The following is a 24400-nucleotide window of genomic DNA, read 5'->3' as shown; positions in this document are numbered from 1 at the left end:
ACATATTTCCCCAGTGGCTCCTGGGTACCAGGCCCTGTGCTGGGTATCTGGACCCAGTGGCCACGTAGTAGGCTTCTGCATGTAGCTCTTCTCTTCTTGGCTCCCAGGAGCTACAGGGGGAGGACTCTAGTCTGTCACTGGGTGGAGGAGAGGAGGTCACCACAGTCAGCAAAGCTCTTGGCTGCTCCTTACCCTGAGTCCCAGCCGCAGCCTCCTTGGGGCTGAGCCTGTGTCCCTGGGCATACTCTGTCTTGCACATACAAATGCACATATACTGTTCACAGCTCAAGCTCAGAGACGCACAGCCACTTGCACACATCTCACAGACCCATCCAGTGACTCGCTGGTGTTGGATGCTTTCAGAAGCACGCCTCCAGACATATTAGAGAGGATACTCACTCAGAGAAGTGCACAAACCCATGCAGCCACACAACTCCCATTCTATCACACGCGCACATCACCAAACAGACACAACGGAGGCTCAGACCCTGCTGCAACCCCCACGTCAGAAACACATTCTCATATACACATCTTACACCCCCAGACACACCCGGATATGTCCCAGAGACAGACTGACATCCTGCAGACACACTCAGACTTATCAGAAGTACACATGTAGGCGGAGACACAAACCCACACAGACGTTATACACACACACTAGCATCCACAGAAGTCTGCACATCTACCCTTGCCAGGCTGGCCCAGGCACAAGCTCACCACCCGGGTACCTCCCCTGCCTCTTCTACAAAGAGAGCAGCAGAGACTTGCGCACCTACCCGAGGCTTACAGACACCCACCAAGGGGACTCCCACATGCACATCAGCAGGGACACAGCACAGTCTGGCATGCAACATTAGGCATGTAGCATTTGCCCACAGGAGCCACAGGCTCTCAAACCAGGGAACCTAGACACACGCACGCACGTGCGCGCGCACACACACACGCTGTGACATTTCATCCACACACAGAAAAAGGAAATCCTGGTCTGTGTCTCCCTGGAGCTAATGTGTACAAACTACTACTGTTTTCAGCGGCTCACTAGACTTCCTTCTACAAGGCTGCTGGGAACACTAAGGAGTGTGGCCAGGGCCTTGACTTTGTAACCTTCTGGAGCTGGGGGTCTTGGGGTCCTGGGTGGTGGGTGGATGGGGGTGGTAGGTCTTGAAGTCAGAAGAAGCTACACCGAAGTCCCCCAGGTCCCTGATGCCCAGCTTCTGGGCCCAGGGCCAGTGGGGCTGAGTGAAGTGGACCGATTGTGGAGCTGCCCACAGAAGAAACACTGCCCGGTGGCAACTCCCTTCTAATCTCCTTGGAATTTCCTGCTGGCCCTATCTCCCCCTTCGCCCCCTGTTCCCTTGCTGGGGGCTGCAGAGGGCCATGCCACTCCCATCTATAAAGGGTGCCCCATTCTGGCTGGGGAATGATGGAGGCAAGGGTAGAGGTGGCTAGAGGAGGTATGGGAGCTCAGAGGAGGGACTTGGCAGACTTCCTGGAGGAGGAGGTGTCCTTGGAGCTGGGGAGTTAGCCTCAAGTGGCTGTCTCTGTGCCCAGCTCTTAGAACAGTGCCTGCCATGTTGTAGGGGCTCAATAAATATGTGTACAATTAAGTGAAAGGCAGTAGGCAGGGCCTGGAGGTGGACCACAGGCTTGAAACGGAAAAGCTGGAGGGAGTGGTGGGAGCTGGCAGGGATGGGGAGAGTCTGGGAAGGGGCGTTGGGCTGGCTTGGGAAGGGCACTGAATGCCAAGCCAAGGGAGCACCTTGCTGGGAGTGGTCTTGTTGCAGCAAAGCTGCAGCCACCTCCTTTTATGTGTCTGCAGCCCTGGGCCTGAGGCCTGCCCTGCCAGAGAGGCCTGGGGAGGGAGGAGAGCCAGGCTGTGTGGTCTCGGGGCCAACTCCACCTCTGGAGTCAAGTCTGGAGCCAAACCTCACTGTGTCACCTCCTCTGTGTGCATGCTGTCCTTGTGCAAACCCCTCACCAAGCCTCCGTCTTCCTCCTGTAAAATGGGGATGTGATCCTTTCTAGTGGGGCACTTGGGAGGCTGACAGCTCAGATGTTCTGTGCACCTAGCACCATCCTGGCACAGAGGAGGGGAGGAGGCCCCGTGTCTTGCATAGCCTCCGGGGCAGAGAGAGTCCCCTAGGAAAGGGGCGCAGCTAAGTTCAAGCAAGGGCCTGCCCAGCAGCCAAGGTTTTCACTGAGGTCATTCCCCTAGTCCCCACATGCATGACCTCATCCATGGTCACGTTCACTCCCCTTGGTGCCGGAAGGAACTTGGAGCTGGGGTGCTCCATGCCAGGCTGACCCTGGCATCACTGGAGGCCTCAGTCAGCACTGCATCTACCTGCTTTGCGGTAGTGAGGCACAGCAGGGGTCAGAGCAGGTGGAAGCAGCAGGCCAGCCCTTTGTTCTCCGAGGTCCAGGGTGGTTGGGAGAGAGCACTGTGATCTGGAGCCAAGCTGACTGGGCTGGAATCCCAGCTCTGCCTTTTCCTTTCTGAGCTTTCCCTTTCTGAGCCTCGGTCTCGTCATCTGTAGAATGGGGATGTGGATGTCCTTGCCCCGCATGTTGCCGTGAGGGTTCCGTAAGAGAAAGCGTGCAGGTGTGGGTCCCATTAGCCAGGTCTGGCTCCTGGGAAGGACCCGACAGCACTTGGCGCTTGCCTGTTATATCTGGCTCTGGTGTGACCCCTGTGACCCCAGGTTAAGCTGGGTCCTTGATGACAGGGGCTGTGCTTGGCTCTGGGTGTCCCTCTGTGGGTGTTGGCTTGGGGCATCAGTCTGAGTGGTATGCACAGAGCTGCACTGCATTTTGGGCACCCCCAAACATATATCCCTGTCTGTGTCCCCCCTTCCCTCCCCCACGGTGTCGTGTCACTCTTCCCTGAATGGCCCAGGCTAGTGCCTCCAGCTTAGTAACTGGTGATACACATTTGCTAATGGAAGGACACCTTTGGCGGCCCCTCATTTTCAAATGGAGGTGAATCATCTCTCACTGCCTGAGCCACAAGGAAAAGCTCAGCCTCTATGAAAAAAATTCTGGGGTTCCCTAGCTAGGCTGAATCAGCTGAACATCTTTACTCTGGTTGGGGCCCAGGCCTGCTTTGGATCTTCTGGGCTCGAGTCAGTTGCACCAGCCTCTCCCCTCCCCGCCTCTCCTTGACCCTACCCCATGGTGGAGCAGCCTGTGTGGTCCTGCCTCCCACAGCCTCACCCACCCCTGCCCCGCCCAAGCTCTACGGGTGCTGGACACACCCCGGCCTCTGTCCCGTGCTCTTGCTCTTCCCATCCGGCCTTTGTGCTTGCAGTTCCCGGCTCCTTCCCTTGGTTTCTTCCTCCACCTTAGAGCACTCAGCCCCAGCAGCAGCTCCCCAGGTCAGGCTCCTGTGTCAGACACCTTGGAGCTCCCTGGAGCTTCCTTTGGGGCATTTACCACGATGTTGATTAGATTATTAATGGGGTAATGATAGGTTTCATGCCATCACTGCCCCACCTTTCCCTGCATGAGGGCAGGGACCTTCCGGGGTAATTAGCTCCTTCCTTTTACAAAGGGAGAAACTAAGGCCCAGAGAGGTTAAGGGGCTTGTTAGAGGTCATGCAGCCTGTAAGTGGCAAGAGGCAAGACTGGGGTCTTGTGCTTCTCTCCAGGATGCCAGGCAGGGGGAATGGCAGGGGTGTGAAGTGCTGGGGTGTCCTGGAGCTTCAGGCTTTGTGGCCTTGGGCCACTCTCTTTGGAGCCTTGCCTTCTATCCCGAAAGACCTCAGACCCCTGCTCTGAGTTTTTGAGATTTCGCTGCAACCCAGAGGGTGTTTGGGGGATGTTTTAAACACATCCAGGTCCAGATGCTGCCTTCCTTCCTGTTCACATGGAATGGATGGGAGGAAACTGTCAGGCGCTTCCTGACACGAATGCCCCAGAGGCCGTAGGGCCTGTGGATATCTCCCTGCTCTGCCAGGTAAGGCCTTGAATGGGAGAGTGACAACAGTGACAAGCCAGATGTGGCCTTGGTGGGCAGTGGTCTCTTACCAACAACAACCACCACACACACACACACACACACACACACACACACACACACACCCCTCCCTGATAAAGCATCTGTAGTCTCTTGTGCAGAACTGTACCAGACGGATCTGGGAGGCTCACTCCTGACTGGCTGCGTAGACCTCATCTTCCTGGGCCTCCGTTTGCTTGTCTGTGAAATGGGGATAAAATAATAATAGTGCCTGCCTCTAAGGATCATCACTGAGCAAGAGATAATGGCTTTTCTGTCTCAGTCCGGTGTCTGGAACGCATTAAACGCTTGTCAATGTTAGCTATTGTTATCGTCACCATTGTTCATTATAAGACTGTCTAGTCCAGCTTATAGGAGCTCCAACTGGACCTGAATCCTGGCTGTGCCACTTAGTGTGTGACCCTGGGCAACATACTTGACCTCTGTGAGGTTCCTCTCCCATCGGGGATTGCTCGGGCTGCAGTGAGAGAATGTGCACTCCCTGGCGGGGATCGGGGGTGCACAGGGAGCATCTCTTATTTCTTGGCATTGGAGAGGCGGGTCCAGGCCCCAGTCTTCCCTCATTATTCCCAACCAGAGGAGCAGGACGTGGTGGGTCTCCAGGGCGAGGCAGCCTCTGTGTTGTCTGGAGTGGGGACATCGTGTGGCACGGTGATGCCAGGCTGGGTGTCCTGGCCTTCTTTCCCCGGGACCTTTTTTTTTTTTTTTTTTTTTGGAGACGAAGTCTCACTCTGTCGCCCAAGCTGGAGTGCAGTGGCGTGATCTTGGCTCACTGCAACCTCCGTCTCCTGGGTTCAAGTGATTCTCCTGCCTCAGCCTCCCAAGTAGCTGGGACTACAGGCATGTGCCATCATGCCTGTAATTTTTGTATTTTTAGTAGAGACGGGGTTTCATCACGTTGGCCAGGCTGGTCTCGAACTCCTGACCTCAGGTGATCCACCCGCCTCAGCCTCCCAAAGTGCTGGGATTACGGGTGTGAGCCACCATGCCCGGCCTCATCAGGACCTTTGATGCAACTTCCTGAAAACTGGACCCTAGCTTCTTCGCAAGGATGCTAAGCTAGATTGAGCTCTGGGGTGGGAGACAGGTGCCCAGAGTCCCCCCTCCCACTCAGTGCTATCCCCTCCAGGGACTGTGGGATTGTCCCCTGTCCTTCTCAAGGCCTTTCTGTCCCTGGGTATGAAGGGATTGAGTCTTTGGTTTCCCTCCCCTGCTGCTGTACCCAGAGTGTTTGCATTTGGGCTGAGAAGTGGAGCTCTGCGGAGTTTTTTGCATACCCTTTTTTGGGGTCCAAGTGTGATGATCTCATCTGGAGCCTTGACAGACTCCTGGGGGACCGGCAGAAGGGACGGCAGATGGCTGCCCTGGCCTCTTGGGTGGGGCTGGCATGCCGCCCCTGTGGCCACTGCCGGCCCACTCCACAGAGCAGCCCTTCCGGGGCTGGGGTGAGTGGCCTGGGCCCAGGCGGGAGACGAGTGGCCCAGAGCCAGGGTGGCAGATGGGAGGCAGCCCAGGCCTCGGCCTGAGGGAGGGACCATGGTGGCCAGGGCAGTATGGGAGCAGGCGGGCCAGGCGGAGGCTCCCGTTCCTCTGTAGTGTGGTTGCTGCCTCGCAGAGTGAAGGTTCTGGGCCTCTCAGCTCAGCTCTGTCATTCTTCTGGGTTGGTCTGCCCGTCGGAGGGCTTGTTGGGCCCCTGGAACCTGGGGAGGAGGTGGTACATTTGGGTAAGGTTTGGAATCTGGCAGGGCTGTGGCCTGGGTGTTGCTGGGCTGGGATTTGAGCCCCACCACTGGGGTCTGAAGCACCCATGGGCATTAGCTTCACAGAATCAAGGAATTAGATTCAAACACAGGAGCGCTGACTAGAAGTAGTTTTCTGTAGGGGAGTAGAACAGGGGGATTCTCCTCCCCTCTGAGGGCCTGTGTATTCATTCAGCACCTCTTTATTGAGCTGTTCTGTGTGTCCCAGGCACTGTGCTGGGCTCTGTCCTCCTGACATCACATCCTGGTGGTAGAGACTGACATTCTGCAGGCAAACAGACAAATAAAAAGCTGAGTATCACAAATAAGCCTATGATATATGCCAAGAAAGAAACAAGGGATTAAGATGGACGTAATGGGCCTGGAGGAGCATGGAAGGCTTCTCAGAGGAGGTGGCATTTCAGTGGAGACTTGAGGCAGAAGGCAAGCCAGCAGGGCAGAGATGGGGGGCAGGGAAATCCAGGCAGAGGAAACTGCAAGGCCAAAGGCTTTGAGGTGGGACAGGTGAGGTGGCTGCTGGTTGCCTACGACCCAAGTGGCTGCTGTGTTGCCAGTGAGAGGAGGCGTCGAGGGAGATGAAGATGGAGAAGTGGATGGGGCTTAGGCCAGGCAGGGCCTGTATGCTGTACGATGGGATTTGGGTTTTCTTTTGTATGTGATGAAAAGTCACTGGAGGTTTTGTTTTGCTTTGCTTTTTGCTTTTTGGGGTTTTAGGTCAGGTGTACTGGGTATATATATATAATATACTGTACAATATACTGTACAACTATATACAATATACTGTATAATATATTGTACAAATATATACAATATACTGTACAATATATTGTACAAATACATACAATAAAATGAATTTTGGCAAATGCATCCAGTTCTGTAGCCACCACCACAACCAAGATATAGAACAGTTCCTTCACACCCCAAATTTCACCCTGTGAGGTCAGTTCCTCTCTCGATTTCAGACCCTGACAACCACCGGGACTGTTTTCTGTCCCTAGAGCCTTGCCGTTTCCAGAGTGTCAAAAACAGACTCATACAGTGTGTAGCCTACTCAGTCTGGCTTCCTTCCCTAAGCTTCCTGCATGCGAGCTTCCTCCATGTTGCAGGTGTCAGCAGTTCTTTCCTTTTCATCGCTGAGTAGTATTCTATTGCGTGGGCGTACCACAGTTTATCATTCACCAGCTGAGGGACATTTGGGTGATTCTCAGGTTTTGGTGATCATTGGAGAATTTTAAACAGGAGAAAATTTTAAACAGTTTTAACCACATTTTAAACATGGTTTTAGAAAAAATCACTCACTGTACTGAATGGAGAACAAATTAGTTGGGAGCAGAGTGACCATCATGAGGATTAAATCCAATAATTTGGTGATGGATCTGGCCCACCATAGGCACTCACTAATTGTTCAAACAAAAGGGCTGTGCCCTAGGACAGTCAGGGAGGCTTTTGGTGGAGGTGGCTTTTTTTTTTTTCTTTTTTTTTTGGTCAAACACAGTCTCATTCTGTCATCCCGGCTGGAGTATAGTGGCGCCATCTCGGCTCACTGCAACCTCCACCTCCTGGGTTCAAGCAATTCTCCGCCTTAGCCTCCCGAGCAGCTGGGATTACAGGCGTGCACCACGACGCCCGGCTAATTTTTTGTATTTTTATAGAGACAGGGTTTCGCCATGTTGACCAGGCTGGTCTTGAAGTCCTGACCTCAAGTAATCCATCCGTCTCGGCCTCCCAAAGTGCTGGGATTACAGGTGTGAGCCACTGCGCTCTGCTGGAGGTGGCTTTTGAGGTGGGAAACAGGTGTGGAGTAGGAGGCCCAGGCAGTACAGAGTCCCATGGGAGTGGGTGGGCTCAGATTCCAGCTCCCCGCCCCGAGCCAGCCTTGGCATATGTAGAGTTGCTAGAATGTGGTCTGTAGGGGTCATACCAGAGTTCCCCAGGGACACTAGGGGCTGACTCTTGGGTGGGAGGTAGCTGAGGGACTTCCGCTCTGGAAGTCTCTTCCTTGGTGGCTGGCAAGAGGCAACCTGCTCCTGCCTTTGGGAGCCTCATGTCCCCTTGGTTCTCTCCGTGTCCTCCCAGCTGGGGGCTGTTGCTGGGTTCAGACCACATGCTGCCACTTGTGTTTCTGCAGAGGGTCCTGGTGTTTGGTCACTTTCATCTCCAGCCCCACAGCTCACCAGCTGCTGCAGGCCAATTCCGTCATAGCCATGCATCCGGAGCCACGTGCAAAGGTTCCAGTGGGCCCCAAATCTAAACTTCCCCCCGCTGTCCTCAGTGTACAAACGTAAATCATTTTATATCTGCGTGGGTTTCTGATAGAAAGTAATCTTTCTTAGAACACTTAAAGTGTGATTTACCAGCCCAGGCTGGTAAATCACTAAAGCAAGACCCCCTCTCTACAAAAAATACAACATTCAGCCAGGCATGGTGGTGTGTGCCAGTAGTCCCAGCTACTCAGGAGGCTGAAGTGGGAGGATGACTTTAGCCCAAGATGTCAAGGCTACAGTGAGCTGTGATCAAGCCACTGTGCTCCAGCCTGGGTGACACAGAGGGACCCTGTCTCAAAAAATAAAATAAGTAAAAAGTGTGATTTGAAAGTGGAGCTCTGCTTCTCCCGCCTGTATTTCATTTTAGACATTTAAAGTTATATCTTATTTTGGCTGGGTGCAGTGGCTCACACCTGTAATCCCAGCACTTTGGGAGGCCGAGGCGGGTGGATTACCTGTCAGGAGTTCAAGACCGGACTGTCTAACAAGGCGAAACCCCGTCTCTACTAAAAATACAAAAATTAGCCAAGCATGGTGCTGCATGCCTGTAATCCCAGCTACTCGGGAGGCTGAGGTGGGAGAATCGTTTGAACCCCAGAGGCAGAGGTTGCAGTGAGCTGAGATTGCACCATTGCACTCCAGCCTGGGTAACAAGAGTGAAACTCCGTCAGAAAAAAAAAAAAAAAAAAAAAAAAGGAAACCAACTATATTGAAACACAGTTATTAAAGTATTTTTAAATTACAACATAGTAATATGTGTGCTTATTAACTCATAAATTCTGGTGACAGATCTAACTAGCATAATTTCAAACTACTGATGAGTGTAAATAATATTTTGACATTTTTGCAGCAACTGTTATATGATATGAAAATATCTGTGATTTTTTTTTTGGTGGCAAAGTCACAGATATTACTCATATAATGATGATTTGTTCATAGGCCCAGAATAGAAGGAAATGCTACATTTTACTTAGAGGTCAGTGAAAAGGAAGATGTGATTTTCCAAGTTCATGGACTCCCTGAGTTCTGGTTCCAAGGAAAGATCTTGAAGTTGGTGGTTGGACTTTGAGTCCTGCTTGGAGGTCTCACCCCCTCCCCCTGCCCGTTTGCGTATGCTTGGGCACCACCCACCTTCCCTGTGCTTCTCTGAAGTTCTTCATCTGTAGAACATGGATGATGGTTCCTGTCTTTCCTTACTGGGAGGGGGGGGTTCAGTGAGGATCTGTGAGATGATTCAGATGGAATGTCTTTGTAAACTGTGAAGCCCTCTGCTGCTGTGCAAGATCTTGCTATTATTAGCAGTAGTGTGAGCTCATGTTTGGCTGTCCGGCCCAGCCGGGACCAAGAGGCTCTTCCTGGACGATTCTCCCAGGATTCTTGGGAATCAGTCCATCGAGGGGAGCAGGTTTGCCTTTGAGAGGCTGCTTCCTGCAGGCTGAGCTCATGGTTTGGCAGGGGGTGGACAGAGATGCACCTTGTGGGCAGGGAGTGGGTGGGTGAGCAGGAGGTTCCCTACGTAGACAGACTCTGCCTACCCTCCTTGGGTGGCATAGGGATCTGCGACCAGTTCTGATCTGCCCAGGCTCTCCCTCTCTCATTTTTATTTAGAGACAGGGGTCTCACTCTGTCACCTAGCCTGGAGTGCAGTGGTGCAGTCATGGCTCACAGCAGCCTGGAACTCCTGGGCTCAAGTGAACCTCCTGCCTCAGCCTCCTGAGTAGCTGGGGACTACAGGCACATGCCCAGCTAAGTTTTTTAAATTTTTTATTTTTTTGTAGAGACGGAGACTCACTGTGTTGCCAAGGCTGGTCTTGAACTCCTGTCTTCCTAACTCTTTGCAGCTGGCTGGGAGTTGTGGACTGGGCAGGACAGAAGCTATACTCTTTTTTTTTTTTTTTTTTTTTTTTTTTTTTTTGAGTCAGACTGTCTCTGTGTCACTCAGGCTGGAGTGTAGTGGTGCAATCCTTGCTTATTGCAGCTTCAACCTCCCAAGCTCAAGTGATCCTCCTGTTGCAGCCTCCTGAGTATCTGAGGCTACAGGTGTACAGCACCATGCCTGGCTAATTTTTAATTTTTTTGTAGAGATGGGGTCTCGCTATGTTGTCCAGGCTGGTCTCAAACTCCTGAGCTCAAGGGATCTTCCCTCTTTGGCCTCCGCAAAGCGTTGCGATTACAGGCATGAGCCACCGCGCCTGGCCCCATACTCATTCTTTAATTCCTACATCTACCCATAGACAGTGACAGGTACCTGCTCTGTGCCACGGTCTGCCCTGGGTGATGCTGAGGACTAGACACAAACCAGCCCCTGCCCTTCTCCCTAGCTCTTGGGGAAGATTGACATGAAAACAGACAAATACAACCTAAAATTACCAGCACAATGGACCATAGATTTCAGAGTGTGGGGTTTGAATCAGAGTCTGGGAAGGAAATGGTCTGGAAGGATGAGATAGTCAGGAGTCAGCCTGGCAAAGGCCGTTCTAGCGGAGGGAATAGCTGAACAAATTGGAAGAGCACAGTTATGACGCACTGACCCAGGGCCACGTGGCTTGTTCGGAATCCAGCCCCGCAGGTCCCTTGCTCAAGCAGCTCTGAGAAGCTTCTGAGCCTCGTCTCCTCATCTGCAAAATAGGAACGTTTTCAGCACCTACCTCACAGGGTTGGTAAGAGGATTAAACTGTCAACTGATAATGCACGTACTGCCTGTGCGGGGGCCTGGTAATTAGTGAGCCTCCTAATAGGTGGTAGCCGTGTTTTGTTTGTTGAAACAGTCTGTCTCTGTCGCCCAGGCTGGAGTGCACTGTTGCAATCTCAGCTCACTGCAACCTCTGCCTCTGGGGTTCAAGCGATTCTCCTGCCTCAGCCTCCCGAGTAGCTGGGATTACAGGCACACGCCACCAAGCCTGGCTAATTTTTTTGTATTTTTTTGTAGAGATGGGGTTTCACCATGTTGGTCAGGCTAGTCTCGAACTCCTGACCTCAGGTAATCCATCTGCCTCGGCCTCCCAAAGTGCTGGGATTACAGGCGTGAGCCGCCGTGCCTGGCCAATGGTAGCCATTTCTAAAGTCACAGCCTATTTGGACGCTGGAGGGCCGGGGTAAGGCGGGAGTAGGGAGGAGACCAGGGGCTGGCTCAGGACCCGGTAAGGGGACTTGGACCTACTGCAGAAGCTGGTGAGAACCGGTGGAAGAGATAGAAAGCCGTCCACCTTCTTCAGATTTTCTCCAAAAACAGCTATTAACTGTAATCAGAGCAAAAAAGCATTCTCTAGAAAGGGAAGCACTGCTTATCCTGGCAGCAGTGTGGGTGCCCTGGTCCCCCATCCTCCCCCATGCTCCTATTCCCCGTTTCTAGTCAAGCTAAAAAATCTGGGTTAGCTTCAAGAGTAGCCTTTAAGGTGAAGAGGTCAACTTGAAGGAGGTGGCCAGGCCGTGGTGGGGCTGAGGGTCAGGGGCCCCAAGGCTCTGAGGTGGGCACTACCAGGCACTGTGCCCTTTTGTTGTCTGGCAGAGGATGAGGCTTGGGGTTTCCCCAGTGGTGTTGAGGGGATTTTTTTTTTTTTTTTTTGAGACACAGTCTCGCTCTGTTGCCCAGGCCGGAGTGCGGTGGTGCGATCTCGGCTCACTACAACCTCTGCCTCCCAAATTCAAGCAATTCTCTTGCCTCAGCCTCCCAAACAGCTGGGATTACAGTCGTGAGCCACCACAGCTGGCTAATTTTTATATTTTTAGTAGAGACAAGGTTTCACCATGTCTACAACTTTGTTCCATAGCCACAAGGCCTACTGAGTCCAGTGGAGCTGGGCCTCTCCCTCCCCACTTCCACACAGTTAGGGGGTCTGGGAGCTGGGAGAGGCTCTTCAGAACCACTGAGCTGTCTGTGAAGGAGCTGGGAAGCCTGTGCTCCTCACCCCCACCTCCCAGGGCCCCCCACCCCCAGCTCCTTCAGTTGGATCTGTCACTGGAGAGCTCTCCTGGGATGGGGGCCCAGACTGCATGACCGCAGAGCCCCAGAGCATTCTTAGGCTCCCTAAGGACTGTGAACCTCTGGAACAGAACAAGGGTCTGCCCTCTGGGTCCCCTCCCCAAGCCCCAGCAGCCCCTCTCCTAGCCCCACCTCGGGCCTGGAAAGCCCAGCGCCCCTGCCTAAGTCCTGCATTCGCCAGCCTCTCCCGCCCACGTCCCTGCAGACCCAGCCTGGGGCCACAAGCCTGCCTTTGTCAGCTCACCCTCTCACGTGGGGCCGTGCCAGCAGGGGCTAACGGGCATTCTGCCTGCAGCTGGGACTAGCCCCCCGAGAGGCCTAGGCCCCCCTGGAGAGATGGAACTGGCGTGAATGCAACATCTTGGGCTGTCACAAATTGACTGTGGTGAAGGGCAGGCCTTGGGGAGACAGCTGCTCATGTGAGAACTATCATTCATTCATTCACTTATTCAAAGGATGCTTACTGAGATCCTGCTCTGTGTCAGGCCCTGGCATGGGGACTTGTGCTCAGAGACCTGACTCTTGCCCTTTTAGGGGGGGAAAAAAACTAGAAGGAAATGCCCTTCATCAGAATCCCGGGGGGCTCACCCTAGGAGTTTCTGATTCAGCAAGTCTGGGTTGGGACATGAGAATTTCTCACAAATTCACCAGTGATGCTGATGTTACTGGTCCAGGAACTGCACTTTGAGAGCCACTGTAATTCAGGTATTGGAATTATGCACGGATTATGTTTTCTTTTTCTTTTCTTCTTCTTCTTTTTTTGTTTTTTTTTTTGAGACAGAATCTTGCTCTGTCACCCAGGGTGGAGTGCAGTGGTGTGATCTCAGCTCACTGCAATGTCCATCTCCTGGGTTCAAGCAATTCTCCTGCCTTAGTAGCTGGTATTACAGGCACCTGCCACCATGCCTGGCTAATTTTATATTTTTAGTAAAGACAGGGTTTCACCAAGTTGCCCAGGCTGGTCTTGAACTCCTGACCTCAAATGGTCCACCCGCCTCGGTCTCCCCACAGTGCTGGGATTACAGGCGTGAGCCACTGCACCTGGCCTGTTTTCTCTATTTTCAAAACTGTCTCTATGATCATGTTTTACTTTTAGAGACAGGTTCTTGCTCTGTTACCCAGGCTGGAGTGCAGTGGTGCAATCATAGTTCAACAGAACCCCAACCTCCTGGGCTCAAACAATCCTCCCACCCCAGCCTCCCAAGTAGCTGGGACCACAGGTGCACTACCAGGCCAGGTAATCCATCCACCTCAGCCTCCCAAAGTGCTGGGATTACAGGCATGAGCCACCGCACCTGGCCAATGATAGCCATTTTTAAAGTCACGGCCTATTTGGATGTAATACATTATTATTATTGTTGTTATTATTATTATTATTATTATTTTTTTTTTTTTTGTAGAGATGAGGTCTTACTATGTTGCCCAGGCTGGTCTTGAACTCCTGGGCTCAAGTGATCCTCCTGCCTCAGCCTCTCAGAGTGCTGGGGTTACAGGGGTGAGCCACTGTGCCCTGCCAGTGCTTTACTTTATTTTATTTTATTTTATTTTTTTCTGAGACAGAGTCTCGCTCTGTTACCCAGGCTGGAGTGCAGTGGCATGATCTCAGCTCACTGCAACCTCCGCCTCCTGGGTTCAAGCAATTCTCCTGCCTCAGCCTCCTGAATAGCTGGGATTACAGGCGTGCACCACCACGCCCGGCTAATTCTTATATTTTTAGTAGAGATGGGGTTTCACCATGTTGGCCAGGCTGGTCTCAAACTCCTGACATCGTGATCTGCCGGCCTTGGCCTCCCAAAGTGCTGGGATTACAGGCGTGAGCCATCGTGCCCGGCCTGGCCTGTTTTATAAATAAGAAAATCAGTCATTTAAAAGTTAAAAAAAATGATTTCCAAAAGTGACTCTAGCGCTCTGGGTGTGATCTTGTGTGAGAGATGTTACCTCCCATGATCTAAATGTCATGCATTTGTTAATGTAGCCCAGCATCATAGGGTTGTGTGCATTTCCCCTTGGTTCAACCTGAGCTTGGGGTCCACTTAGACCCTCCTATTCTTTCCATCACCATATCCTGTCATTTTAACTTTCTAGAGATAATAAGTGAGGTGCTGGTAACCGGCATGGCTAGGATTTGAACACAGATCCATCTGGAGGCTGGCCTAGCCTGGATTTAGCAAGCCGACCGGCTTGCACTTCCTGAGTGATCTTTCCTTCATGCTTCCTTCACCGGCTGCCTGAAACAGCGCGTGGATCCTTCACTTCCTCATTTTTTTAACTGGTGTGATCATTTACTGTTCCACTTCCTCCTCTCCACTCTGGTTCTGTCCACGTGGTATGCTGGTGGGGTGGTGAGTCTGTCTATGAGGGTGGAGGTGGGGGTGGGGGGCTGGCAAAGTGACTGTTCTCTGCAGCCCCAGGAGTCAAACCGATGGGCAGGAAAACCTCCCGAGCTTGTGAGAACTGGCCTGGAGGGCAGGGCTCCCTAACCCTGACTCTGAGTTAAATCCATCCAGCCTCAGGGGGCGCTGGCAACCCCAGTCATACCCCCTTCCTCACAGGGAGCCATCCTACCAGGCTGACCATTGGAAGAGCAGAGCAGTCCTCCCCCTCTGGGCAGGCAGGAGTGAAGAGAGAGAACCCCATGTTTGTTCCTTTCACAGGCACAAAATCAGATCCCCCTTCCTCCCAGCCCCAGCGGGGGTGTGGTGAGGGGTTCTCGGACAGAAGCCAGAGGTGTCCCTCTGACGGGAGCAGAGTGGACACTCCCTCCTGCCAGTGGCAGCATGAGGAGGGAGGAATACGAGACCCCACTTCCCAGTCCCTTCCTTTCCGTTTTCTTTGGGGAAAGGCGAGTAGGGAGAGCTGAGGAATCCGGCTCTCCAGATCTGCCCTCTCCAGGGCCCACAGAGGCCTTTTTGCCCCTTGGACCCCCCACCCCTGCTTCCATCACTGCCATCCTCGGTGCTTCCCCTGGCTCCTCAGGGATGCCTTTAGCAGGTCATTCATCCCTGGTGACTCTGTTTCTCTTTTTTTTTATTTTGTGAGACAGAGGCTCGCTCTGCTGCCCAGGCTGGAGTGCAGTGGTATGATCTTGGGTCACTGCAACCTCTGCCTCCCAGGTTCAAATGATTCTCCTGCTTCAGCCTCCCGAGAAGCTGGGATTACAGGTGCCCACCACCATGCCTGGCTAATTTTTGTATTTTTAGTAGAGACGGGATTTCACCATGTTGGCCAGGCTGGTCTTGAACTCCTGGCCTCAAGCGATCTGACCGCCTTGGCCTCCCAAAGCGCTGGGATTACAGGCGTGAGCCACCGCACCTGGCCAGTTTCCCTTCTTAGTATACAATCTTATTTAAATCATTCGGTCACACTAAGAGTAGGTATTATCATTCCCATTTGTGACTAGGTTTTCACATTTGTATGAGACATAATAATTATGCATTTCTTCTGCGTAATTCTACTTCCCTCCCCCTTACACTTAGTATCTAATGATTGTTGCACATTCGTATGTCTTTTTTGTTGTTTTTGACCTGACTAAACATGCATGCATCCATTCAGTTAATATTTGTTGGGAGGCTACCACCTGCTAGGCCAAATGGGGTTGCCTCCAGGCACTCATGGTTTGGCTGGGAGACAAACTATTAAACATAGAATTGCAAATTTGCTAATAATGATTACAAAGGAGAAGTGAGGAACAGCTGGAAGCTGATGACAGCGGTAGCAGAAGCTGCCTTCAGGAAGTGAGGTCATACTCTTACCCTCTCTGCTTAAAACCCAAACCCAGGCCAGGCATGGTGGCTTATGCCTGTAATCCCAGCACTTTGGGAGGCTGAGCTAGGCAGATTGCTTGAGCTCAGTTCATGAGCAGCCTGGGCAACATGGCAAAACCCTGTACACACACACACACACACACACACACACACACACACACACACCCCAACCCCACCCCCAGTTCATGAGCAGCCTGGGCAACATGGCAAAACCCTGTACACACACACACACACACACACACACCCCCACACACCCCACCCCCCACCCCCCGATGTGGGGTTGTGTGTCTTTGGTCCCAACTACTTGGGAGGCTAAGGTGGGAGGGTGGCTTGAGCCTGGGAGGCAGAGGTTGCAGCGAGCTGAGATTTTGCCACCACACTCCAGCCTGGGTGACAGAGTGAGACCCCATCTCAAAACAAAAGCAAGCAAACAAATCCCAAACCCAAATTCTATTTGGCCCTTCAAAGTACCACGTGGTTGACTCCTGTCAGTTTCCTCAGCCTCAAATTAACCCAGTAGCTGCCCTGGCCTCCCTGCTGTACCTTGACACACTGAGCTCTTTCCTGCCTCTAAGCCTTGGCACACACTGTTCCCTCTGCCTGGAATAACCTCTCCCCCTAGCTTTCTCGGCTGTTCCTTCTTGTCTCAGCTCAAATGTCTCTTTTGTAGAGATGGCCTCCCTGATCATGTCCCCTAACATAGCACCCCCCATCACCCTATCATATAACTCATGTTGTTTGGTTTCATTTTGGCTTTGTCTTTATAGCACTTAACAGTATCTGAGGTTTGTTTTTGGTTTTTTTTCTTGGAGATAGGGTCTCTCACTCTGTCACCCAATGGTGCAATCTCGGCTCACTGCATCCTCTGCCTCCTAGGTTCAAGTGATTCTCATGCCTCGGCCTCCCGAGTAGCTGGGATTACAGGCGTGAACCACCACGCTGGGCTCATTTTTTTTTTTTTTGTATTTTTAGTAGAGACAGGGTTTCACCATGTTGGCCAGGTTGGTCTCAAACTCCTGACCTCAAATGATCCACCCGCCTCGGCCTCCCAAAGTGCCGGGATTAGAGGTGTGAGCCACTGCGCCCAGCCAGGTGTCTTTTGTTATTATTTTCTGGTTTACTGTGTATCTTCCTGGTGAAGCTTGGGGCTCCATACAGAGTATATAGAAGGGGCTGGACCCGCCCCACTGTCCCTCCCTGCCCCTGCGCTTAGCACAGGGCCTACCTAGGACGTACATAGTTGATGCTCATCCATGTTTCTTTTTTTTTGAGACCGAGTCTCGCTCTGTCGCCCAGGCCGGGGTGCAGTGGTGCGATCTCGGCTCACTGCAAGCTCCGCCTCCTGGGTTCACGCCATTCTCCTGCCTCAGCCTCCCGAGTAGCTGGGACTACAGGCACCCGCCACCATGCCCAGCTAATTTTTTGTATTTTTAATAGAGACGGATTTTCACCATGTTAGCCAGGATGGTCTTGATCCAACCTCGTGATCCGCCCATCTCAGCCTCCCAAAGTTCTGGGATTACAGGCATGAGCCACCGTGCCCAACCTCATCCATGTTTCTTAAATGGCCTCTCCTGCTTCCCCAGTGTGTTCCTGTTGCTTCTGTAACAAATCACTACAAATTTAGTGGCTTAAAAGAACACCAGGCCAAGGGCACGGTGGCTCATGCCTGTAATCCCAGCAATTTGGGAGGCCGAGGCTGGCTGATTACGAGGTCAGGAGATGGAGACCATCCTGGCTAACACGGTGAAACCCCGTCTCTACTAAAAATAAAAAAAAAAAATTAGCCAGGCGTGGTGGCGGGTGCCTGTAGTCCCAGCTACTCAGGAGGCTGAGGCGGGAGAATGGCGTGAACCCAGGAGGGGGAGTTTGCAGTGAGCCGAGATAGCGCCACTGCACTCCAGCCTGGGCGACAGAGCGAGACTCCGTCTCAAAAAAAAAAAAAAAAACACCAGGCTGGGCAGGGTGGCTCACACCTGTTCCCAGCACTTTGGGAGGCCAAGGCGGGCAGATCGCTTGAGGTCAGGAGTTCAAGACCAACCTGGCCAACATGGTGAAACCCCGTCTCCACTAAAAATATAAAAAATCAGCTGGGTGTGGTGGTGGGCACCTGTAATCCCAACTACTTGGGAGGCTAAGGCAGGGAGAATCGCTTGAAGTAGGGAGGAGGAGGTTGCAGTGAGCTGAGATTGTGCCACTACACTCCAGCCTGGGCAACAGAGTGAGACTCTGTCTCAAAAACAACAAAAAAAAGAACACCAGATTATTATCTTCTGATCCTGGAGGTCAAAGGTCTAGAAATCAAGGTTTGGGCAGGGCTGCATTCCTCGGGAAGGCTCCAGGGGAGAAACCTTTTCCTTGCCTTGAGAGGCACCCCCTTCCTCCGTCATCACAGCCCCTTCCTCCAACATCAAAGCATCTCACTCCAGCCTCTGCTTCTGTTTCCCTGTCTTGGGATCCTTAATTTACTCATATTTGCAAAGTCTCTTTTGCCATGTAAGGCAACATTCACAGATCCTGGGAATGTGAACATGGACGTCTTTGGAGGTCTGTCATTCAGCCTGCCACATCCAGGTCCCCCACGGTGCTTCATTCAGTACTAGGTGTGGCCAGTACTCCGGCCTCCTAGCTGCTACTGTGGGCCCAGTGACCTGACTCTTCCTTCCCTCCACAGGACGAGATTGAGGAGCTGCGGGCTGAGATGCTGGAGATGCGGGACGTCTATATGGAGGAGGACGTGTATCAGCTGCAGGAGCTGCGACAGCAGCTGGACCAGGCCAGCAAGACCTGCCGCATCCTGCAGTACCGGCTGCGCAAAGCCGAGCGCCGCAGTCTCCGTGCCGCCCAGACTGGCCAGGTGGATGGCGAGCTTATCCGTGGTCTGGAGCAGGATGTCAAGGTCAGCCTGGGCTCGGGTGCCCTTGTTGCTGGGATGGGACCACAAGTCTAAGTGGGGCCCAGGTTGGCCTTGCATCTCATTTCCGTGTGTCCATGGCCAAATTCTACCACCTCTCTGGGCCTCAGTTTCCTCATCTAAGTAGGAATTCCTGGTGAACCCACAGGGCTTTTATCAAGGGTATCCCAAAATGATATCATAATATGAATCCTTCCTACTAGCAGCAGCTACTGTTTTTTTTTTTTTTCTTTGAGACAGAGTTTCTCTCTTGTTGCCCAGGCTGGAATGCAATGGCGCGATCTCAGCTCACTGCAACTTCTGCCTCCTGGGATCAAGCGATTTCTCTTGCCTCAGCCTCCCAAGTAGCTGGGATTACAGGCACCTGCCACCACACCCGGCTAATTTTTGTATTTTTAGTAGAGACAGGGTTTCACCATGTTGACCAGCCTGGTTTCAAACTCCTGACCTCAGGTGATCTGCCCACCTTGGCCTCCCAAAGTGCTGGGATTACAGTCATGAGCCACTGCGCCTGGCTGAGAAGCTACTGTTTATTGAGTATCAACCACCACCTGGTGCTAGCCTCTAATTGTCCCTGCACAGTTCCATGGGGGTTTCTTTTTCTTCTTGTTTTTTTAGAGACAAGGTCTTGCTCTGTTGCCTAGGTATCAGGCAGTGATGTGATCATAGCTCACTGTAGCCTCCACCTCCTGGGCTACCCCCACCTCAGCTTCCTGAGTAGCTGGGACTACAGGCACACACCACCACACCTGGCTAATTTTTCTATATGTTGTAGAGATGGGGTCTCATTATGTTGCCCAGGCTGGTCTCAAACTCCTGGGCTCAAGTGATCCTCCTGCCTTGGCCTCCCAAAGTGCTGGGATTACAAGTATGAGCCACGGTGCCAGGCAGAGGTTCCTTAATTATGCTAATGAAAAGTAGTGAAGGCCTCGAGACCATCCTGGCTAATACGGTGAAACCCTGTCTCTACTGAAAACACAAAAAATTAGCCAGGTGTGGTGGCAGGCATGTGTAGTCCCAGCTACTCGGGAGGCTGAGGCAGGAGAATGGCGTGAACCCACGAGGCGGAGCTTGCAGTGAGCCAAGATCGTGTCACCACTGCACTCCAGCCTGGGCGACAGAGCGAGACTCCGTCTCAAAAAAAAAAACAAAGAAAAGTAGTGAAGGCCTAGAGTTGGTCAAGGCTGGTTTAAATCTTGGCTCCAATATACCTGAACTTTATTATTTTGAGCAAAGTCATCGATTTCAGTGTCCTCATCTGTAAAATGGGTTTGCAGCAATCTCTGTCTCACAGGGTTATATGAGGATTAAATGAAATAATGCGGGCTGGGCACAGTGGCTCATGCCTGTAATCCCAGCACTTTGGGAGGCCGAGGCGGGCAGATCACCTGAGGTCAGGAGTTCGAGACCAGCCTGGCCAACATGGTGAAACCCCATCTCTACTAAAAATACACAAATTAGCCGAGTGTGGTGGTTCCCGCCTGTAATCCCAGCTACTCAGGGGCTGAGACAGGAGAATCGCTTGAACCCGGGAGGCGGAGGTTGCAGTGAGCTGAGATCGTGCCACTGCACTCCAGCCTGGGTGACAGAGTGAGACTCTGTCTCAAAAATAATAATAATAATAATAATAATAATAATAATAATAATAATGTGGGTAAAATGCCAGCATAAGGACTCAAAAATGTTAGTTATTATTATTTCCATTTTCTTGATGAAGAATCTGAGGTTCAGAGAAAAGCAATACCTGCCGAAGGTCAAGGGGCGCTCAGTGTGTTGGTGGCAGAGCCCAGGCTCATGAGCCTCCCAAGCCTCCAGCTTGGCCTCACTGCTCTCTGCTTCAGGAAGCAGGGGAAGGGTGGGTGGGAGGTTGGCAGGTGGGATGTCCCCCTGCCTGTCTTCGGAAGCTCTGGTCTGGTGGTGAGAACTCCAGGGCCCCCAGGCCCGGCCCTCTGCCCTCAGAACTCAGCCCAGTGTGATCTGGTGACACGAGGAGCTGGGATGGGGCCCTAGGGAGGCTTCCTGCAGGGGTGACTTCTGAGTGAAGGCCCAAGGGAGAAGTGGGCCTGAGCCAGGAAGGGGGAAAGAGGAAGGTGGCAGAAGATGGCCCCTGTGAGGACCCAGGGGAGCGGCAGGATGCGAGTCAGCCACACACTTACCTGGGGAGAAGTCCCTTCTGTTGGAAGACACTGGCAAACTCAAGCCCTATAGCCTTTCCAGTGGAATATAAAAGAAAAACCTTTGTTAAGGGACCAGGGAGAGCCATGATTTCAAAGGCCAGCAGAGCCAGGGGAGGTAAACAGGAGTGCCTGTTCCAGGAAGCTGCTGGCGCCCCCTGTGGTCATGTTGGTGCACAATGGGATTGTAGTGCTGTCCTACACATGAGGCAACCAATGGTTGTGTCTCCGCCAGAGGTGGAGGCTCATGCCTGTAATCCCAGAATCCCAGCGCTTTGGGAGGCTGAAGTGGGAGGATCGCTAGAGGCCAATAGTTGGAAATCAGGCTGGGCAACATAGCAAGACCCTATTTCTACAAAAAAATTAAAAAAATTAGCGGAGGCTGGGGGTGGTGGCTCACACCTGTAATCCTAGCACTTTGGCAGGCCGAGGCGGATGGATCACCTGAGGTCAGGAGTTCGAGACCAGCCTGGCCAACATGGTGAAACCCCGGCACTACTAAAAATACAAAATGAGCCGGGTGTGGTGGTACACGCCTGTACTCCCAGCTACTCAGGAGGCTGAGGCAGATGAATCGCTTGAACCTGGGAGGCCGAGGTTGCAGTGAGCTCACACCATTGCAGTCCAGCCTGGGTGACAGAGTGAAACTCTGTCTCAAAAAAAAAAAAAAAAAAAAAAAAATTAGCTGGGTGTAGTGGCAAGTGCCTATAGTCCCAGCTATATGGGAGGCCAAGGCCAGAGGATTGCTTGAGTCCAGGAGTTAAAGGTTTCAGTGAGCTATGATTGCAGCACTGCACTCCAGCCTGGGCGACAGAGCGACAAGGTCTCTCTCTAAAAGAAAAAAAAGAATGAGTTAGTTTCCAAGTTCAAAGCGTACCTCTACTTGACAGGGCAGCTCCCGGGCATATTCAGATTCCAATCACTGGGTTGGGAGGGGTGGGGGTGGTGGGGGAAGGCAGTAGGGAGGAGATGGGGAGGGGGAGGGAATAGCTGGAGAAGCTCAGAGGAATCTGCGTTTGGGCATATAGTGGAGGATTTCTGGGAAGGACACAAAAAAATGTCAGACTTCAGAAAGATGAGGAAGGGGCGGAGGAGAGGCTGGGACCTGGAGCTAGCTGCGGGCTGCGGCGCCTCCGTGGGTGGAGCTAGGGCAGCGGCGGCGGCGGCGGCGGCGGGGAGGCGGGTGTGGGGAGCTGGTGTGGGGAGCGGGTGTGTGGCTCTCCGGAGTCTGGGCGGAGAGGAGGGGCCGTTTCTGTTGGGATTTGAATTAGCCAATTAGCATCCCTCTTGCCCTTCCCTCCCTCCTCTCCCCACGCTGCAGCTGGAGCGCTGAGCTCATCTGCGGGCCTGGGGCCTGAGCTGGATGGACACCTCTGGCCACCACCCTGAGCCCCATGTGCTGGGGTCGTTCTGGGGGGTTTTGGGAAGTTATCAGAATGCTGCTTTCCCTGGCATCGTCTTGGAGGGCTTGATGGACCCGAGCGGGGAGGGGGCGGGCGCTGCCTGGGAGGGTACCTCTGGGACTTCCCCAACTTGCTCTGCCAGCTCCGTGGCCCATGCCCTGACTTGCCCCTACCGCTTGGTGCCTCATTTTCCCCTTCTGTTAAATGTGGCTTTTGACCAGCTGAATCCTCAGGGCTTTTGAGCTCCGGTGGTTTTATGGAGCAGAGGGGTATTGGTGGGGTGGGGTGGGGGGTCATGAATAAAACCACAGGCCTCAGTGCCCCCCCCCAACCCCCAGGCTCTCCCTCTCTGCTGGTCCTCACCGTTGACAGGACCTACAGAACCTCGGTGGGGCCTTTGCCCAACATGAGGAGGGCAAGGTCACGGGGCGGAGAGTTGCTGTGCCACATGTTTGCTGTGTGGCCTTGGGTAAGTTCCTTCACATCTCTGAGCTTGTTTCCTCATGTGGAAAATGGAGATAAAATGAGTCCCTCTCTCTAGAGGTTTTTGTGAGGATAAAATGAAATAATTCAAGTGAAGAGAATATTAAATACTAGGTCTGGAAATAAACATGTATTGGTTGTGGTTTTCTTTTTCTTTTTTTTTTTAAGGCAGGGTCTCACTCTGTCACCCAGGCTGGAGTGCAGTGGTGTGATCTCAGCAACCTCTGCCTCCTGGGTTCCAGCAATTCTCCTACCTCAGCCTCCCAAGTAGCTGGGATTACAGGCATGCGCCACCATGTCCAGCTAATTTTCGTATTTTTAGTAGAGATGGGGTTTCTCTGTGTTGGCCAGGCTGGTCTCTAACTCCTGACCTCAGGTGATCTACCCACGTCGGCCTCCCAAAGTGCTGGGATTACAGGTGTGAGCCACCATGCCTGGTCTGGTTGTGGTTTTCTTATTGCTGAGAAGAACTCACACAGCAAGTATAAGTTCTTCTGAGCAATACATCAGTAGGACTACTAGTAGTAGTAGACTAGTAGGACTGGTTGGTAGTAGTAGTAGACTAGTAGTCTGGGGGCGAGGGTAGGCCAGGATCTCAGCCTCCCAGGATGGATAAAAATCACCAGGAGGGCTTGTTCACAATATACATTCCCAGGACCCGTGAGGAGCTGAGACCGGATACAAGGAGGTCAGGTCCAGGGAATCTGGGATCTAAACTCTGGTCTAAAGTGACTCCTGTGGGAAGCCAAGGACACACCAGGAGCACGCCCCCTTCCTCAGATACAGATGTTGCTGGAGAAAATGTTCTGGCTTTGGGTTTAATTCCTAGGTGACCTGTGCAGGTTACCTCCCTTCTTTGAGCCTCACTTTCCTCATCTGTAGAGTGGGGGTGACATTCCTACCCTCCTGGGGTTTGTAGGAGGATTCAGCCACACGGAGTCCAGAATGCTGCCTGGCCAGGGGATGCTCTTCCTTTTTTTTTTTTTTTTTTGAGATGAAGTCTTGCTCTGTCACCCAGGCTGGAGTACAGTAGCGTGATCGCTGCTCACTGCAACTTCCACCTCCCGGGTTCAAGCAATTCTCCTGCCTCAGCCTTCCGAGTAGCTGGGATTACAGGCATGCCACCATACCCAGCTAATTTTTGTATTTTTTTAGTAGAGACGGGGTTTCATCGTGTTGATCGGTCTGGTCTCGAACTCCTGACCTCAAGTGATCTGCCGGCCTCAGCCTCCCAAAGGGCCAGAATTACAGGCATGAGCCACCATGCCCGGCCTTGTTTCTTTGTTTCTTTCTTTCTTTCTTGAAACATAGTCTCTCTTTGTCACCCAGGCTGCAGTACGGTGGCCGATCACAGCTCACTGCAGCCTTGACCTCCTGGGCTCTCAAGGGATCCTCCTGTCTCAGCTTCCTGAGTAGCTGATACTGCAGGCACACACCATCATGCCCTGCTAATTTAAAAAAGTTTTTATAGAGATGGGGGTCTCCCTATTTTGCTCAGGCTGGTCTTGAACTCCTGGCCTCAAGCAGTCTTCCTACCTCGACCTCCCAAAGTATTGGAATTACAGGCGTCAGCCACCATGCCCGGCCAGGAGCTGCTCTTTCGTGAGAGCTCCCATCCCTCTCCCTGAGGATCAGGATGAC

General features: G+C 52.5%; 1 protein-coding gene across 3 annotated transcripts in view; it reads left to right on the top strand.

The window, feature by feature from the left end:
• Positions 1 to 24400, top strand: part of MTCL2 (microtubule crosslinking factor 2) — an 86108-nt gene that overhangs the window by 5705 nt on the left and 56003 nt on the right. For all 3 annotated transcript variants that reach the window (XR_008622307.2, XM_057300853.2, XM_034947126.4), the window contains exon 2: positions 18460 to 18684. Coding sequence is in view for 2 of the 3 variants with exons in the window: in XM_057300853.2 (XP_057156836.1) it covers positions 18460 to 18684 (225 nt within the window). In the remaining variant the exon portion in view is untranslated. The remainder of the gene's footprint in view (positions 1 to 18459; positions 18685 to 24400) is intronic.

The sequence above is a fragment of the Pan paniscus genome, chromosome 21 (genome assembly GCF_029289425.2).
Source record: "Pan paniscus chromosome 21, NHGRI_mPanPan1-v2.0_pri, whole genome shotgun sequence".
Lineage (NCBI taxonomy): Eukaryota > Metazoa > Chordata > Mammalia > Primates > Hominidae > Pan > Pan paniscus.
Note: the sequence above shows the minus strand (reverse complement) of the source record. Positions and strands in the feature narration are given on the sequence as shown.